The 19432-nt window shown below is 38.3% G+C and overlaps 1 protein-coding gene across 3 annotated transcripts in view; it reads right to left on the bottom strand.

The window, feature by feature from the left end:
• The window catches only part of LIN9 (lin-9 DREAM MuvB core complex component), an 88867-nt gene that overhangs the window by 56409 nt on the left and 13026 nt on the right, over positions 1 to 19432 (bottom strand). For 2 of the 3 annotated variants that reach the window (XM_050757509.1, XM_050757506.1), the window contains exons 4-7: positions 18293 to 18397; positions 10302 to 10435; positions 8975 to 9100; positions 2418 to 2575 (exon numbers count right to left, since the gene is read on the bottom strand). In XM_050757509.1, the coding sequence (XP_050613466.1) occupies positions 2418 to 2575; positions 8975 to 9100; positions 10302 to 10435; positions 18293 to 18397 (523 nt within the window). The remainder of the gene's footprint in view (positions 1 to 2417; positions 2576 to 8974; positions 9101 to 10301; positions 10436 to 18292; positions 18398 to 19432) is intronic. The other variant, XM_050757508.1, reaches the window with a different exon arrangement.

Genomic DNA, 19432 nt, shown 5'->3' with positions numbered 1-19432 from the left:
GAGCAAGACTTTGTCTCAAAAAACAAAAACAAAAATAAAAAACACAACACACAAAACAGCTCTAGTAGTTTTCTCACATTTTGCTACAGCCTGTCTAACCTATTCACCACTGTAACAAGAGTACTTATATAAAAACACTATCTAAGATTTTCAGTCTTGTCAAATAATATCACCAGTCCTTAAAATTCTGAAACAATGAATTTTTAAGGATTTCCTAATATGTCTGAGAGTCACTCGACTCACGTCAGCATTTCTCTGGCATAAATCAGTATGTCAGCATTAGTACTTATACTAGACTTTATTGCTGTAGTTATTTATATGGAGTTTTTAGAACTAATATACTTTTCGGCCGGGCGCGGTGGCTCAAGCCTGTAATCCCAGCACTTTGGGAGGCCGAGACGGGCGGATCACGAGGTCAGGAGATCGAGACCATCCTGGCTAACACGGTGAAACCCCGTCTCTACTAAAAAATACAAAAAACTAGCCGGGCGAGGCGGCGGGCGCCTGTGGTCCCAGCTACTCGGGAGGCTGAGGCAGGAGAATGGCGTGAACCCGGGAGGCGGAGCTTGCAGTGAGCTGAGATCCGGCCACTGCACTCCAGCCTGGGCGACAGAGTGAGACTCCGTCTCAAAAAAAAAAAAAAAAAAAAAAAAAGAACTAATATACTTTTCAAATATGCTGTCTACCCATCTCATCCCATTTCCACCTCTATTTCCTGACTAGTTTTAAGACAGGGATCATATCATCTATAATCTGTTGATTACACAGTAAGTTGTCAATATACACTCATTTATTACCAAATCTAGTCTCTCCTAGATAAACTGTGTTAGGATTTCATATGCATAATTTGGTCTCTTCTCTATTTTCTACATTTCCTCTTAATCATTTTTATAATATAATAGAAACATGTACCACTTTTAGAGTCAGGAAGAATGACATAAATATGTAACTCCAGGTTCCCTTCCCCTCCAAAAACTATTCTCGAATTACTCCGACCATTTTTCAATGGTTGAAGTCCACTTACAATTACTCAGTACAATTACTAGCCTATTCTATCCACTTAATACCTTATTTCTTGTATTACATATATTGTAATTTGCCTTCACCAAGTAATTAAGGATTAACTTAAACCTGAGATTTTGCACTTTCTCTCCATATTATAAGTACACAGAATCACATCTATAAAATGGACAAAATTTACACCCCTAAAAATGTTGAGCAGACTAGTGAATAATTCAGTTTTATTCGATCATTAGAAATGGACTATTTCTAGACTCAAAGTCCAGGAGAACAATGGTGTTTGTGAACTAACCAGACAAGGCTTGTTAGGAAAGGAAAACAAATAATGTAGAAGGAAAATATAGAATAATTTAAAATTTAAAAAATTTATGGCCAGGTGTGGTGATTCATGCCTGTAATCCCAGCACTTTGGGAGACTGAGGCAGGAGGATTGCTTGAGCCCGGGAGGTCGAGGCCACAGTGAGCCAAGATCACGCCACTGCACTCCAGCCTAGGTGACAGAGGGAGACTCGGTCTCAAAAAGAAAAAAAAAACAAAAACAAACTTTAAAATAATACATAGCTATACTTACTCCAATAGATTATTAAATTTCATCTTTGTGGCAGTTGGCTTTAGTTTACATTGTAGTAGATGTTACTTTGAACCAATACACTTTTTCCCAATTACTTTAAAAAATAGATTTCATGCATGAAGAAAGAATAACTTCTTTTTTTTTTTTTTTTTTTGAGACGGAGTCTCGCTCTGTCACCCAGGCTGGAGTGCAGTGGCCGGATCTCAGCTCACTGCAAGCTCCGCCTCCCGGGTTCACGCCATTCTCCTGCCTCAGCCTCCCGAGTAGCTGGGACTATAGGCGCACGCCACCTCGCCCGGCTAGTTTTTTGTATTTTTTAGTAGAGACGGGGTTTCACCGTGTTAGCCAGGATGGTCTCGATCTCCTGACCTCGTGATCCGCCCGTCTCGGCCTCCCAAAGTGCTGGGATTACAGGCTTGAGCCACCGCGCCCGGCCAGAAAGAATAACTTCTATTGTAAACTGCACAGAGCTATAGTTTAAGCTTTCTAAATTTAAAAACCATTTCTCGAATGGAGATTATCTGGGTTACTTACACCTTCAGAATTTTGTCCCATGTGTACATGTAAACACATCCTAGTGAAAAATCAAAGTCACTAAGGAAAAAAAAGATCAAGTGATGTGTACTACAGAACTCCTACTCCATCCCTGAGCATCAATCAGGCTCAGAGAGAGGTGAGGGATAGGGATAGGGTGAGGGTTAACGATGTCTATTGTAAATATTTCTTGGTAATTAAAAATGAAATAAAATAAGAACCAAAGAAACAAAAAAGATTACCTTGATTAAAAATTACAAGTCAAAAGAGTAATTAGCTTGTTTTCATTTACCTGTAACTTTCGTTCCAATAACCAGAGGCAAAGGAATTTCATCTGGGAGATCTTTGAATTGTGAAACATCTGCAACTTTCCTTTGTTGTAAGAGCCTTATTTTCTGCCGTTTCTGTTTTAATGCTGATCTCTCTTCCTCAAAAAATGCAGAAGAACATCTAGAATAAATTATAAAAAACATACAAACTTTATATACCCCATATAAAAACTTAAAATCTTTTTTTTTTTCTTCTTTTTTTTGAGATAGGGTCTGGCTATCACCCAGGCTGGAGTGCAGTGGCACGATCTTGGCTCACTGCAACCTCCACCTCCGGCTCAAGCGATTCTGGGCTCCACCTCCTTGGCTCAAGTGCTGGGATTAAAAACTTAAAATCAGCTGGATGCGGTGGCTCACACCTGTAATCCCAGCACTTTGGGAGGCCGAGGTGGGCAGATCAACTGAGGTCAGGAGTTTGAGACCAGCCTGGCCAACATGGTGAAACCCCGTCTCTACTAAAGTACAAAACTTAGCCAGACGTGGTGGCATGCGCCTGTAATCCCAGCTACTCAAGGGGCTGAGGCAGGAGAATTGCTTGAACCTGGAGGCAGAGGTTGCAGTGAGCCGAGATTGCGGCACTGTACTCCAGCCTGGGTCTCAAAAAACAAAACATAAAGCAGGTTATTCCTTCCTACAAAGCAAAATAATTTTTTCACCATCCTGTGACGAAATTGTGCCTGGAATCTAGATCTCATAGGGACCAAGTTCAATTTCAATATTCTACCCAAAAGAACATGACATTTTCTCTGTGACCCAGTAAACACACCAATGCAGGAGTTACAGATGAGACCTGCTACTATGTAAACTTTTAATCATGCTTTCTGCCTTAAAAGTATAAATGCTGAATTCCCGTTTATTTCTAGAGCCTATCTTGCTTCCATTTTCAAATCCCAGGATGAAGCAAAGTATTTAAACATCATGTTCATGCCATGTTATGGCTTTCACTTTCAAAGGTACATTATGAGCTCTATTGTCATTTAAGTTGTCTCAAAAACTAAACAAACATGATGAGAAAAAAGGATATAAAGATAAGCAATGTATAAAGTAAATTGTTGTAAGCAATGATGAATAAGGACTGGAATACACATAGATCTGAGCTGATAATATGACTTTTTGTATGATTTCTGAACTTGTTGAATATTGATTCAAGCTGTATATATGGGAAGAATATGAGAAGATAAAGCAAAGGATAATGGGTTACTAGTAAGCTAAGTAGTATCATAAAAACAGACTTGTGGCCTGGTGCGGTGGCTCACAACTGTAATCCCAGCACTTTGGGAAGCCGAGGTGGGCGGATCATGAGGTCAGGAGATTGAGACCATCCTGGCCAATATGGTGAAACCCATCTCTACCAAAAACACAAAAATTAGCTGGGCGTGGCAGTGTGTGCCTGTAATCCCAGCTACTCAGGAGGCTGAGGCAGGAGAATCGCTTGAACCCAGGAGATGGAGGTTGCAGTGAGCCAAAATCATGCCACTGTACTCTAGCCTGGCAACAGAGCGAGACTCCGTCTCAAAAAAAAAAAAAAAAAAAAAAAAAATACAGTGAGATAGAAGGAATAAGTTCTAGTATTTGACAGTATAGTAGGAAAATTATAGTTAATAATTGACTATTTCTTTATTTTTCTTTTACTTTGTTTTTTGTTGACTATTTCCACATAGTTAGAAGAGAAAAATTATAATGTTCCCAACACAAAGAAAAATGTTTGAGGTAATGGATATCCCAATTACCCTGATTTGATCATTACATATTGTATACATGTACTCCCAAAATATGTATAACTATTATATATCAATTTTAAAAATATACCAAAAAACTCTTCTTGACATTAGAACCCAGGACCCATACTATTTCCCTATAGTTGACAATTTTTTTTTTTTTTTTTTTTTTTTTTTTGAGACGGAGTCTTGCTCTTTGCCCAGATCACAGTGGTGTGATCTCGGCTCACTGCAACCTCCACCACCTGGGCTCAAGCAATTCTCCTGCCTCAGCTTCTTGAGTAGCTGGGACTACAGGTACACACCACCACACCCAGCTAATTTTTGTATTTTTAGTAGAGATGAGGTTTCACCATATTGGCCAGGCCGCTCTTGAACTCCTGACCTCATGATTCGCCTGCCTTGGCCTCCCAAAGTGCTGGGATTACAGGTGTTAGCCACCGGTGCCCAGCCATTATACTTTTCTTATAGATCCTTCGTTGACACCTTAGACATATACAATCAAAAAATGCATATGTTCCTCTATTTTTCTCAAATAGTCACAATATGCACTGTTGTGTATTTTGCTTTCTTGACACAGCATAGCAATGTTTCCATATTAGTACATAGAAACGGTCTTCTGTTTTTGTTTTACGTTAAATGGTTTCACAGTTTTCTATTATATGGAGTACCATACTATAATCATTCCCCCATTTATGGACTTTTAGGCTGTTACCAATCTTTTGCTACTACAAACAATACTGCAATAAATACCTTTGTACATGTAATTTCATCTGTGTGCAAGTAGTTCTGTGTTATACATTCTTAAAAGTGCTATGTCAAGGGAATGGAAATTTGTAAATTTTATAGATATTACCAAATTGTCCTCCAGAGAGATTATATAAAATTAATCTCTCACTAGTAATACGTATGACTAACCATGCCATTACTAACCCAACACATTAAAACCTTTATGAACTCTGTCCATCTGATAGTTACAAGCAGTATCTTGGCTGGGTGCCGTGGCTCACGCCTGTGATCTCAGCACTTTGGGAGGCCGAGGTGTGCGGATCACCTGAGGTCAGGAGTTCAAGACCAACCTGGCCAACAGGGTGAAACCGTTGTCTCTACTAAAAATACAAAAATTAGCCAGGCGTGGTGGCGGGTGCCTGTAATCCCAGCTACTCAGGAGGCTGAGGCAGGAGAATTGCTTGAACCTGGGAGGCAGAGGTTGCAGTGAGCCAAGATCATGCTACTGCACTCCAGCCTGGACAACACAGTGAGACACTGTCTCAAAAAAACAAAGCAAAACAAAACAAAACAAAACAAAAACTGTATTTCAGCAAACTTTGATTTTGCATTTCCCATTATGAGTAAAGTGGAATTTTTTTCATATTTACAAGAGCCATTTCTTTTTCCTTTCCTATGAATTATCTGTTGCTGTTGTTTTTTTAAACAGTCAGTGTTTCCCTTTATTGCCCAGGCTGGAGTGCAATGGGGCAATCATAACTTACTGTAGTCTCGAAGTCCTGGGTTCAAGTGATCCTCCCACCTTGGCCTAGTGAGCAGCTAAGACCACAGTCAAGTGTCACCCAACAGGCTAATTTTATTTTTATTTTATTTACTTATTTTTGAGGCAGGGTCTTGCTCTGCTGCCCCGGCTGGAGTGCAGTGGCATGATCACGGCTCACTGCAACCTCAACATCCAGAGCTCAAGCAATCCTCCCCGCTCAGCCTCCCGAGTAGCTGGGACTACAGGTGAATGCCACCATGCCCGGGTAATTTTTGAATTTCTTTTTTTTTTTGGTGGAGTTGGGGTCTTACCATGGTGCCCAGCCTGGTCTTGAGTTCCTGAGCTCCCAAAGTGCTGGGATTACAGGTGTGAGCCACCACACTCAGCCTGAATCATCTATTTATAATCATTTTTATTATCGGTTACCTGACATTTTCTTATTGATAGGAGTTCTTTATATAGTAGGGAATTAGCTCTCTGTAATAAGATGTGATGGATATTTCTGTCACTATCTTTCAACTATTTATGGGCTTTTGTTTTTGGCCATGTAAAATGTTCTTATTTTTGTATAGTCAAATTTATTAATGTTTTCTTTCATGGCTCCTAGGTTTGAAGCCTGCTTTTTCAGGCCAGGCATGGTGGCTCATACCCATAATCCCAGCACTTTGGGAGGCCGGGGCAGGCGGATTGCCTGAGGTCTGATGTTTGAGACCAGCCTGAGCGACATGGCGAAACCCCGTCTCTACCAAAAATGCAAAAGTTAGCCAGGCACGGTGGCGGGTGCCTGTAGTCCCAGCTACTCTACTCAGGAGGCTGAGGTAGGAGCTTAGGAGGCGCAGGTTGCAGTGAGCCAAGATTGCACAACTGTACAACAGCCTGGGCGACAGAGCAAGATTCCCATATCAAAAAAAAAAAAAGGGAGAGAGAGAAAGGCCTTTTCCAATTCAGGATTAAGTAAAACTCTCCTACGTTTTCCTCTTGTGGTTTTATTCTTTCATTTAAAAAAAAATTTAAATCTTCAATCCTTTTCAAATATTGTAAGGCCTGAGAACAACTTGTTTTTTTCTATAGACTACTAAACAGTAGTCTCGATTTCCATTAAACCAACAATCCATCCTCTTCTTCACCATGTACTTGAGAGGCAACCATTGCAACTATTATACTAAATTCCCATAGACATCTGTGACTGTATCTAGATTTTCTTCTTTTTCATTCTTTTTCTATTTATGCACCACTACTACTCTGCTTTAATTATGATCACTTTATAATCTATTTTAAAATGCTCTTTAAAATGGAGTCTCTCTTACTTTGCTTTTTCAGAATTTTCCTGCTTGATTTCTCCCCTCTTAAATGTGAATTTTAGAATTAACTCATCTAACTTAAAAAAAAAAAAAAAAAAAAGAGAAAAAAAAAGAGGCCAGGCATAGTGGCTCACACCTGTAATCCTAACACTTTGGGAGGCTGAGGTGGGTGGATCACCTGAGTTCAGGAGTTCAAAACCAGCCTGGCCAACATGGCAAAACCTTGTCTCTACTAAAAACACAAAAATTAGCTGGGTGTGGTGGTGAGCACCTATAATCCCAGCTACTCAGGAGGCTGAGGCAGGAGAATCACTTGAACCCAGAAGGCAGAGGTTGCAGTGAGCCGAGATCATGCCACTGCACTCCAGCCTGGGTGACAGAGCGAGACTCCGTCTCAACAAAAACAAAAAAGGCCTGTCAATATTTTTATTGGGACTGATTTTAACTTATAGACTAATTTAGGATGCTGAGTCTTCTTTTCCAAGATCCTGTATGTCCTAACATTTGTTCATATGTATCTTGCACATTTCCTCTTAAGTTCCTTCCTGGTGGTTTATCTCTCTTTGTTTCTTCCTTTTTGCCTTCCAACTGGATGGAGTTTCACCAATTGATTTCTCAAATTAAGATATTTTAAGGTTTACTGTATCAATAATTTGTATTATACCTAGCTTTCCTCAAAGAAAGAAAAACTACATATTTTATTGAGAAAAGACTTCAACTATTAATTAACCTTGATGAATTAAAGGACTATAAGATTAAATAATGTTATGGTAAGAGAATAGAAGATAAATTAACAAGAGAAATATTATGACACCCAAACTACAGAATTATGACAAAACAGTAAATAGTGACCAATATCTCACTCTGATGGACAATAATTAGAAATAGTGTAATTCAATTTGCTCAAACACACAAAATGACAGCAAAAAGCCACCAAATGGCCTACTGTAATTACCAAAGGCCATAAATTATGAGTATGAAACACACTAAATAACATACCAAACTTTAATTTTGTTATTATAAGAAATATTAAAAACATCACCATCAAGGTCATCTTTTAATACAAATTGGCAGTTTAATTAAAAGTTCTCTTTGTATTTCATCACCATCTAAAGAGATCATTAAATCTAAATTCCATTTCTATTTGACCAAATCACTTTATATTTACAGGCCTTCCTTGAACTTTCCCACCATTTAAAATGAAAAAGTCTTGCACATACTTTTTACCAGGCAGATAGACATAATGTGAGAACTAATGATCTAATTCTTCTTCTAACATATTTCCAATTTTCACTCAAAAGTAATATAGGGTTTTCCAATGTGTTACCAGGATAACACTGGAAAAGAAAAAATCATTTCGCATGAAGAGGAATTCCCAGGAACTAACATATTAGATAAATTTGTCTTCTACTTTTATATAAAGTAAAATAGGCATTTCTGGGAAGTCTCCTGAGATGATAAAGGATTTCACAAAAGATAACAAAAATGTACACAGAACTTTACAGTATCCTTAAATACTTTTTAGGACACTCAAGTATTTTTTGGAACACAGAGGGACATAGGTAACGTAAAACAAAAAAATTATGTTCAAAACCTGTGATCCTAACAAAAATGAAATTGTGCATTTAATTATAAGATACATAAGCATAAACAGCACCTACATTAAAGTTGGTTAACAGGATATATTTAATATATAATCAATTATTCTGAAAAGTTATGTTTTGGTACTAGTCATTTCAAAGATTAAAAAAAATCAATGTAGTAATGATACTAACAACTATTATTTATTGATTTTATTTTTTAATTCTTTTTAGAGGAAGGTTCTCACTGTGTTGCCCAGGCTGGAGTGTAGTGACTATTCACAGGTGTAATCACAGCATACTACAGCCCTGAACCCCTGGCCTTAAGCAAATACCCCATCTTAGCCTTCCAAGTAACTGGGATTATAAGTACATGCACTGCTCCTAGCTTGAATTTATTTTAAACAAAACCAAAAACATTATTTTTACCTCCGTGGTTTTCCCATAAGCCGCCTAATTTTTCCCCATTCTACTCTTGTTAACTTTCTTGTTTTCAAATTAGGAAAAGATTCCTTTAGACATACACAGAAGTCATTATCACCTTCAAAAAGCGGTCTGTAAAACAGAAATCGTATTTTAATGTTTACATACAATGTGTTACTTTCTTAAAACACATAAAATCACAAAATGCTAAACTTTCATTTCTACCCCATATACATAAAAACTGGCACAAATTCAAAGTGCTAAAACTAAATCCTTGGCATTTGTGAAACATCTAATGTGTAAAAGTTGCTCAAGAAATATTATTTGTGTTGTGATTCTAAAAGACACTGATTTTTGTTCAATTTCTTATACAGATATATCCTTTGGGAGGCTATCCTGGCCCTGGCCTTATATCAGGTGAAGATAAACCAAGGCAGCTACAAAGTATCTTTGTCCCAAAGGAATACCATCACCAAGGAGTCCTCTCTTGAATTAAACCAGTCTTGGGACACTGGAGGACTCTAGAGGGTTAGATTAGCTTGGGGGAATCCCAGAAGAACTCAGATCACACTGAGACACCCTGAAAACTCTCTTAAGCCTATGGACAAAAATAAAACAATTCTATTCATGAGTCTGGGAAACCAGGAACCAGTGTTGGCAATGATACATCAATGCCTTGGGCTCACATATGAACATTCATGAGATTCACAAGCTCCAGAGTAGGCAACTGGTATAGAAAACAGAGAAGGGAAGTAAACATAAATATCCAGCAGAGCAAGCAGCAATGACTGGCATATGAGGAAGGATTATAAATAAGAACTTTTCCTCAGTAAATTCCATTGTTGAATAACTGTGTTTCAGTCAAATCTCATACTATGTTATACTTAAGCATATGTGTATACCTAACATGCTTAAGTACCATATCCAAACTAGAAAGACTACCCTCCTAAAAATCTTAAGCCATTTTTACCATTAGTAATGGTTTCTCTATGATTATACCAACACTTAACATCTCAATTATAAAATGAATCTCATTCATTGCAAATAATGGTGTTTTAAGGTATCTCTACTCCATAGTCTTTAAAAATTATAACACAGAAATTATACTCTAATCAATTCTTCACAAAAATGTATAGTTTTCTTCCCCAACAAGGATAATGGGGAAGAAAACTATAACAAACAGAATAGATCCAACTGGAATGTGGAATAGAAAAATGAATTCAGGGAAAAATAAGATCAAAATAGACCTATAGAAAATGTTGTAGTTTAAAACACTTGAAAAACTTAAATTTACGATTCAAGTAATATTCATAATATAAGCCATGATACATACTTATCTATATTTGAATAGAACCACTCGTATATACACCATTTATGTGCTTTAGGAAGCTTGAGCAGATTACGTAATCGAAAACCAATCTTCTGTGAAGCTTTCTTATCTGGTGTTGACATTGTTGCTGTAAATTTCTATACAAAAAAAAAAAAGAGAGAGATTAATTTATAGCTCCATTAAGTAAAAATGAACATTTATAACCCTGAAAAAATTTGCAAAAGGTAAATTATGTTTAAGTACTCAAAAAGATTCACCAATATTCAACATGGAATTTTTGTTGCTGTTTTAAACACTCTGATTATTTTTGATTATTGCTGTTTTGTTTTTTTTTTTGAGACAGAGTCTTGCTCTGTCGCCCAGGCTGTAGTGCAGTGACATAATCTTGGCTCACTGCACCTCTGCCTCCCGGGTTCATGCAATTCTGCCTCAGTCTCCCGAGTAGCTGGGACTACAGGCGTGCACCACCACACCCAGCTAATTTTTGTATTTTTAGTAGAGACCGGGTTTCACCATGTTGGCCAGGCTGGTCTCGAACTCCTGATCTCAGGTAATCTGCCTGCCTCAGCTTCCCAAAGTGCTGGATTACAGGTGTGAGCCACAGCGCCCGGCTTAGATGGATACTTTTTTAATCTAGTAAAACATTTTTCTCCACTCCAACCCAAAAACCAGTATCATAATATTAAAAGACAATCAGAATGACAAATATTTCAACTACCACCACTAACCTAGTATGACAAAGATTTCAACTACGACTGCTATTTCATAACACTGTTTTGAAGGAGTTGGCCAATCAGGTAAGAATAATAAAATTTAGAAAGAAGATAAAACTACCATTTTCTTGTAGCTGAAAACACAAGAAAATCCACTGTAACAATTAAAAACAGTAAGAAAATTTAATGAAATGGGTAAATACAAAGTTGATATACAAAAACCACAATTCAAAAAAATCACTATCTTTTCTATATATAAATAATAACTGGACAGGTCATTAGAGTTTATATCCTGTTTATCATAGCGAAAAAAATTGACATAAACAAAAAAATATTAAATATGTAGAAATATACTTAAGAAAAATGCAAGACTGATATGGAAAAAAATGTTAAAGTCTGTGGAATACTAAGAACTAAGTGCAACTACAATCAGTTCTTAGGTAGTCTCAATGTTACCTATAGATATGTCATTTCTCATAAATTAATTTATAATATTAGTCCAACCCCAGTCAAAATGCCAACAGGCCATTTTTTTCCCTAGTCAAGTTGATTCTAAAGTCTACATGGAAAAATAAATGCACAAAAATATTTAGGAAAAAATCTTAGGCCAGGTGCGGTGGCTCACACCTGTAATCCCAGTACTTTGGGAGGCCAAGGCAGGTGAATCACAAGGTCAGGAGTTTGAGACAGCCTGGCCAATACAGTGAAACCCTATCTCTACCAAAAATACAAAAATTAGCCAGGCGTGGTGGCTGTGCCTGTAGTCCCAGCTACTCGGGAGGCTGAGGCAGAAGAACAGCTTGAACCTGGGAGGCGGAGGTTGCAATGAGCAGAGATTACACCACTGCACTCCAGCCTGGGCGACAGAGTGAGACTCCGTGTCAAAAAAAAAAAAAAGGAAAAAACTCTTAAAAAAAAATATGTGATAATATCTTAACAGGCATTAAAACATAGTATAAAGTCATGTTAAACCAATTTTGTGCATGTGTGTGTGTGTTTTGGTTTTGTTTGTTCTTTTGAGACAGGGTCTCTCTCTGTCACTTAGGCTGAAGTGCAGTGGTGCAAACATTGCTCACTACAGCCTTGACCTCCTGGGCTCAAGCCATCCTCCCACCTGAAACTCCCAAGTAGCTGGGACTGCAGGCATGTGTCACCACATTGGGCTAATTCATGTTTTTTTGTTTTTTTTGTTTTTTTTTTGAGACGGAGTCTCGCGCTGTCGCCCGGGCTGGAGTGCAGTGGCCGGATCTCAGCTCACTGCAAGCTCCGCCTCCCGGGTTTGAGCCATTCTCCTGCCTCAGCCTCCCGAGTAGCTGGGACTACAGGCGCCCACCACCTCGCCCGGCTAGTTTCATGTATTTTTTGTGGAGACGGGCTCTTGCTATGTTGCCAGGTTGGTCCCAAACTTCTGGGCTCAAGCAATCTTCCTGCCTCAGCCTCCCAAAGAGCTAGGATTACAGGTATGAGCTGCCATGTCCAGCCAAAATAATTTGATACTAGCAAATACAGAGATATGCTAGACGTAGAGACAGAAAGCCTAGAAGTAATCCCAAATACTTATGCGAATTTAGCTTTGATGAAGGCAGCATTTTAAATCAATGTTTAAAAGATGGATTACCTAATAAATGTTACTAGGATAACTAAGTAGCCCTCTGGGGGAAAAAAAAAGCTAGGTTGCAGTCTTACTTCATCCCTTATTCCAAAATAAATTCCAGATGTACTGAAGATTTAAACCAAAAAAATGAAATAATACGAGAGAATTCTAAAACTATAAATTTTAGTGTAGAAAAGGTCTTTCTAAGCATGACAAACTCGAAGCCATTAAAAGGTAAGAAAGTTATATTTGACCCTTAAAATATTTTAAAATCCCATATGTCAAAAACGACAGAAAGAGTCAAAAGACAAACTATAAACTCTAAAAAAAATTACAGCCATTATAAACGTCCAAAGGGCCAATATTTTTAATATATACAAAATTCTTATAAACTAGTAACAAAATGACCCACAATTCAATAGAAAAATGGGGAAAAGGCATAAACAGTTTACAGAAAAGGAAAGAAATCATTTTTAAACATATGAAAAGTGTCTCAACTTTGCTCTTAGATAAAATGCCAACTAAAACAAGTGATAGGCTATTTCTATATATCAGATTAGCAAAAATCTAGATGCTTGCTTCTGTACTGAGTTGGAGGCATTTGGAAAATAGGAACTCTAATATATATAAACCAGTATAATTTCTTTTTATTTTTAAATTTTTTTTAACACAGTGTCTTGCTCTGTCACCTAAGCTGGAGCGTACTGACACAATCGCAGCTCACTGCAGCCTTCGCCTCCCAGGTTCAAACTATTCTCGTGCCTCAGCCTCCCGAGTAGCTGGGACTACAGGCACGTGCCACCACGCCTGGCTAATTTTTCTATTTTTAGTAGAGATGGGGTTTCGCCATATTGGCCAGGCTGGTCTTGAACTCCTAACCTCAGGTCATCCACCCGCCTCGGGCTCCCAAAGTGCTAGTATTACAGGTGTGAGTCACTGTATACCGTCCCAATTCAATTTATTTGGAGAGTATTTGGTACGCTTTAAAAACTTTAAATGTACATATTCTACGATCCAGCAATTCCACATTTTAGGCATCTGTCCTAGAAAAAAACTTGTAAATTTATGTAAACATGCTCAGGACGTTCACGGCAGCATTATTTGTCAAAGTAAAAATTTACAAACAATTTAAATGCTTCCAAATGGGTGAATTTATAAATAATGATATAAAATTGATACTATTCAACAGTAAAAAGAAATGAAACACTGAATTCTATCTATCTATTTCAATCAATCAACATGGCCAGATCTCAAAAAAAGACGGTAAAAAAAACTACAGAATGACACATGGCACAATACCATGAAAATGATATTACAAATGTAATTTTTAGAATACATACATTTAGAAAAAGAAAAAATATATATACATCTAACAATATTATATATTTTCTATGAATACATTAAAAGTATATTTAAAAGGTCTCAAAAGGATAATCAAACTAATTATAGTGGCTATCACTGTATGAGGGAAGTACACATTGGGATGGTTAGTTAGGGTCAAAATTTAAAAATTTTTATTATAAACTTTGTATTTTGGAAAAGTTGTAGATTTACAGGCAAGTTGCAAAGATAGTGCATATTCCCATATGCCCTTCACCTAGCTTTCCCTAACATTAATATCTTATAGTAACTTTGGTATATTTGTCAAAACTGGTGCAATACTATTAACTAAACTACAGGCTTTATTTGGATTTTACCAGTTTTTTCACTAACGTCCTGTTTCTGTTCTAGAAACCAATTCAGGATATCACGCTGCATTTAGAAAAATAACTTTGTTTTTCTTTTTCTTTGTTTTCCCTCAGTGACCATTCTCAGGAGAAAAAAAAATTTTAATGTAAAAAAAGAAAAAAGAAAAATTTTGTAAGTGAGGAGATGTTTAGCATAAATAACCAAATTACTATATTCTTATCACAAAAAGTGTTATTTCTTTCTACTACATTATTGACCCAGATTTTTAAATAGGGTATACAGGGTATTAGTAGCTCATCGAATATAAAACTATATTAAGGACCTGCTTGTTGGGTATGGGAAAATAGATTCACATTGTTAAAGGGAATCTTTTATTGATTGTTTGAGACAGAGTCCTACTCTGTCACCCAGGCTGGAGTACAGTGGCGCAATTTTAGCTCACTGCAGCTTCCACCTCCCAGATTCAAGCGATTCTCCTGTCTCAGCCTCCTGAGTAGCTGGGACTACAGGAGTATGCCACCACACCCAGCTAATTTTTGTATTTTTGGTAGAGACAGGGTTTCGCCATGTTGCCCAGGCCGATCTGGAACTCCTGAGCTTAAGCCATCCACCTGCCTTAGCCTCCCAAAGTGCTACAGGCATGCACCACTGCACCAGACCAGAAACATAAATTATTAAAACAGACAGGATCTCTGTTCTATTGCCCAGGCTGGACTGCAGTGGTCTGAACATAGCTCACTACAGCCTCAATCTCCTGTGCTCCAGTGATCCTCCCACTTTGGCCTCCCAAATAGCTGGTACCACAGGTGTGCTACCACCATGCCTGGCCAATTTTTTTTTTCAATTTTTTTGTAAAGACAGGGTCTCACTTTGTTGCCCAAGCTGGTCTCAAACTCCTGAGCTCAAGCAATCCTCCCACCTTGGCCTCTCAAAATGAGCCACTGTGCCCAGCCAAACTGTATGCTTTAAATATATGATTTGTATAAGTAAAGTCTATCTTAACAAAGCTGGGTTTTTTCTTTTTAAAGTAGGACTCTGGAGACAGGCTGCCTGACTGTTATCAGTCTTTACTTCCTAGCTTTGAGTTCTTGAGTAAGATACTTATCTGTGTCTGTTTTCTTATCTACAAAATGGGAAATAATATAACAGTAACCTATTTCATAGTTGTTGTTGAAGATTAAATCAAAGTAATACCTATGAAGTGCTTAAAACAGGACTCAACACATAAGTAATTAGTAAAAGTTAGTTTTCATAATTTTTCAGCTCTGGGTGGTGTTCTTTAAATAAACATATAGACAAAATGCAAGAGATTTAGAAGATATGACTAAGGAGGGTAAGGGAACAAGCCATGTCAGGTAAAGGAAGATGGAAAGAACTAAAGATGCTACAACTAGTAAAGAGAAAACTCAGAGGATATAAAAACTTTTCACATATTTGAAGAAGTCTCATATCACGTTTATCCTACATTATATTTGTTCTGTATTGCTCAGAATTCTCTCCATTGCTAAAAAGGGCTCTGTAAAATAGTCCCAGAAGGAGTGATGTGCTCAGGAAGGAAGGCAGTGGATAGAGTTGCAACAGGACAGTGTCACAGTCTTAAAGATCAGTTTTCTATATGCTTGTGAATCATCTAGATTATCTTAGTAACATAGCTATTCCAAAGTCTAGCTAACAAAATTGTTACTTAACTATTTCTTGTTCATTCAACCTTGTATACAACAGCTAACTTAGCCAAGAAATGCACATTGCATTTCAGTTTCAACAAGATCAAATTCCTATTATTTTTAAATTTATTTTAGTTAATCTATTTTTTGAGACAGACTCTTGTTCTGTTACCCATGCTGGAGTGTACAGCTGTGATCTCGGCTCACTGCAACCTCTGCCTTCCAGGTTCAATTATAGGTGTGTGCCACCATGCCCAACTAATTTTTGTATGTACTGTAGAGATGGCATTTTGCCATGTTGGCCAGACTGGTCTTAAACTCTTGACATCAAGTGATCTGCCTGCCTTGGCCTCCCAAAGTGCTGGGATTACAAGATCAAATTATTAGATGCTTATGTGCACTTGGCCTTGACAGCATTTTTTTTGAAGTTCAAGATACATTTTTGTTCATTCTACAGAACATGAACATATTTTCCGGTTTAAAATTATCACAAGGCATTTAAGAGTTTTTATTGGTAGGGTAGATTGCTGGTCATGCTTTTAATTTACTTAATGCTAAATCCTTGGGTCGAGTGCAGTGGCTCACACCTGTAATCCCAGCACTTTGGGAGGCTGAGGTGAGTGGATTGCTTGAGGTCAGGAGTTCGAGACCAGCCTGGCCAACGTGGCAAAAGCCTGTCTCTACTGAAAATACAAAAATTAGCCAGGTGTGGTGGTTTGTGCCTATAGTCCCAGCTACTCGGGAGGCTAAGGGACAAGAATCACTTCAGTATGGGAGGCAGAGATTGCAGTGAGCCAAGATCATGCCAATGCAGTCCCCTCCCCCACCCCCCAAAAAAAACCTGGCTGGGAGCAGTGGCTCATGCCTGTAATCTCAGTACTTCGGGAGGCCGAGGCAGGCGGATCACCTGAGGTTGGGAGTTTAAGATCAGCCTGACCAACATGGAGAAATCTGTCTGTACTAAAAATACCAAATTAGCCGGGCATGGTGGCGCATGCCTGTAATCCCAGCTACTCAGGAGGCTAAGGCAGGAGAATTGCTTGAACCCAGAAGGCAGAGGTTGCAGTGAGCCAAGATCGCACCACTGCACTCCACCTGGGCAAGAAGAGCAAAACTCAGTTTCAAAAAAAAGCCTAATGCTAAATTCTTGGTTAAGACTATCACCTCTACCATCTATTACACTAGAAAATCTTGTTTTATAAGACTTCGGAAAATAATGAAAGAGAAACAGGGAATGATTATATCAGAAGTTATAAAATGGATAAGACAAAAATTACATTACCCTTAAAGTTAATATTTCCTTATCTAATTTTAATTCCTTTGATTTTTACATGTCTAATTTTTTTTTTTTTTGGAGACAGAGTCTTGCTCTGTTAACCAGGTTGGAGTGCAGTGGCATGATCTCAGCTCACTGCAACCTCCGCCTCCTGGGTTCAAACAGTTCTCATGCCTCAGCCTCCCAAGTAGCTGAGATTACAGGTGTGTGCCATCATGCCAGCTAGTTCTTTTGTATGCTTAGTAGAGACAGGGTTTTCTCATTGTGGCCAGGCTGCTCTCGAACTCCTGGCCTCAAGTGATGTGCTCACCTTGGCTTCCCAAAGTGCTGTGACTATAGTCATGAGCCACCGTGCCCAGTCCACTATGAGTTTTTAAATGCCAAAAATAAATAAGGAGATATGATTTCATGCTAAATATTTTCCTCTCGGCAGGGTGCAGTGGCTCACGACTGTAATCCCAGCACTTTGGGAGGCTGAAGCGGGCAGATCACTTGAGGTCAGGAGTTCAAGACCAGCCTGGCCAACATGGTGAAACCCCGTCTTTACTAAAACATAAAAATTAGCTGGGCATGGTGGTGTGAGCCTGTAATCCCAGCTACTCGGGAGGCTGAGGCAGGAAAATCGCTTGAACCCAGGAGGCAGAGGTAGCAGTAAGCTGAGATCGTGCCACTGTACTCCAGCCTGGGCGACAGAGTGAGACTCCATCTCTTGGATAAAGGAAGTCTTCAACGTACTTGTCTTGGTGATCAAGTAAAACATTTTTTCCCCCTTATTTCAGTGCAAATCTAAAAATTGATTCCATGCTGCCAAATTCTTCCACTATCTCCATGCTTAAAAGAAAATTGTGCATTTGTAGGACTAATGACCAGCTTTCTATCCTGTTTCAAAGTTGATCAAAAAAATAACGTTTTCTAGGTAACTAAAACAGGACCAGAGTAGCAGTACGAATTTAAAGAAAAGAACTTGTTACTAAAAATGTAACAGAAATATAAACTTTATTAGGTTGAGCATTTGCTTACTTCCTTTCCAATGAAACGAAATTTTAGCACACACATACCTGTGGAACCATTGCAACCCTCTGGTTTCTTTTAGGTGACCTTGTATTTATTTGCCTATCATCTTCATCAGAAAAAAGTCGACTTCGTTTTGAATTTCTGAAAGGCTATGATAGAAATGTTTCATTTAATGAAAAAGCTGAACCCTCCCATTTTTGTTCCAAAATACAATTCTATACTTGGAAAACTGAGCTAACTCTGGATTATCAGCAGTATGGAAGAATAAAGTATGGGCAACACAAAGCACACAAAGCCAAATATAAATAACCTCAGATTTAGAAAGCAGTAAGATGTATTTATGCAAGTTGCTTATGAATGAAATACCTAGCTGATGAATAAAGTAAAACTTGAACCCCAAGTCTCCTTAGTACACTGGCAGCCTTGGACAGTGGTGATAGGAAAATAAGTTCCAGAAATTCCAGTTCAAATTATGTTGGTGCTTGGGTTAATACCAATCAGGCGTGTGACATATGTCTGCTGCATAGGGCTGGGCTGGGCCAAAGATTCTAAACCACTCTAGAAGAGTAAGCCTAAATGTGTATACTATTATACTAGATCTGCTGTCAAAAATCGTTAACCAAATTTTCATTTGTAAATAAGAATACAAGATACACATGATAGATATCTGATAATTACCTATAGAACTAAAAAAATTGTTTAAGTACCAAAAGTACATCATACACTTAAGGGTCTGTAATAGGAAAAATTTTACAGTTCACCCTAGGTTCAGAGGTTTCATTAATACAGAGAAAAAGAAATAATATTGCAATAAGACCTACACCCTTTTCAAAGCCTTCTCCCACTCCTCATGGCTATTTGGAAGAGAAACATATGCAGAGGGCTAACAACATATGGGCAACATCCACTCAGGTCTACAAACCCTTGAAATTAAACCCACTCTGGCTGGGCACAGTGGTTCATGCCTATAATCCCAGCACTTCGGAAGGCCGAGGCAGTAGGATCACTTGAGCCCAGGAGCTGGAAACCAGCCTGGGCAACACAAGGAGACCCCATCTCTACAAAAAAAAATTTTTTTTTAATTAGCTGGGCATGGTGGCACACACCTGTAGTCCCAGCTACTTGGGAGGCTGAGCGGGGAGCATCGCTTGGGCCTGGGAGTTCCTGACCAGCCTGGGCAACAG

The sequence above is a fragment of the Macaca thibetana genome, chromosome 1, assembly GCF_024542745.1.
Source record: "Macaca thibetana thibetana isolate TM-01 chromosome 1, ASM2454274v1, whole genome shotgun sequence".
NCBI lineage: Eukaryota > Metazoa > Chordata > Mammalia > Primates > Cercopithecidae > Macaca > Macaca thibetana.
This window is presented reverse-complemented; position numbering and strand designations above follow the sequence as displayed.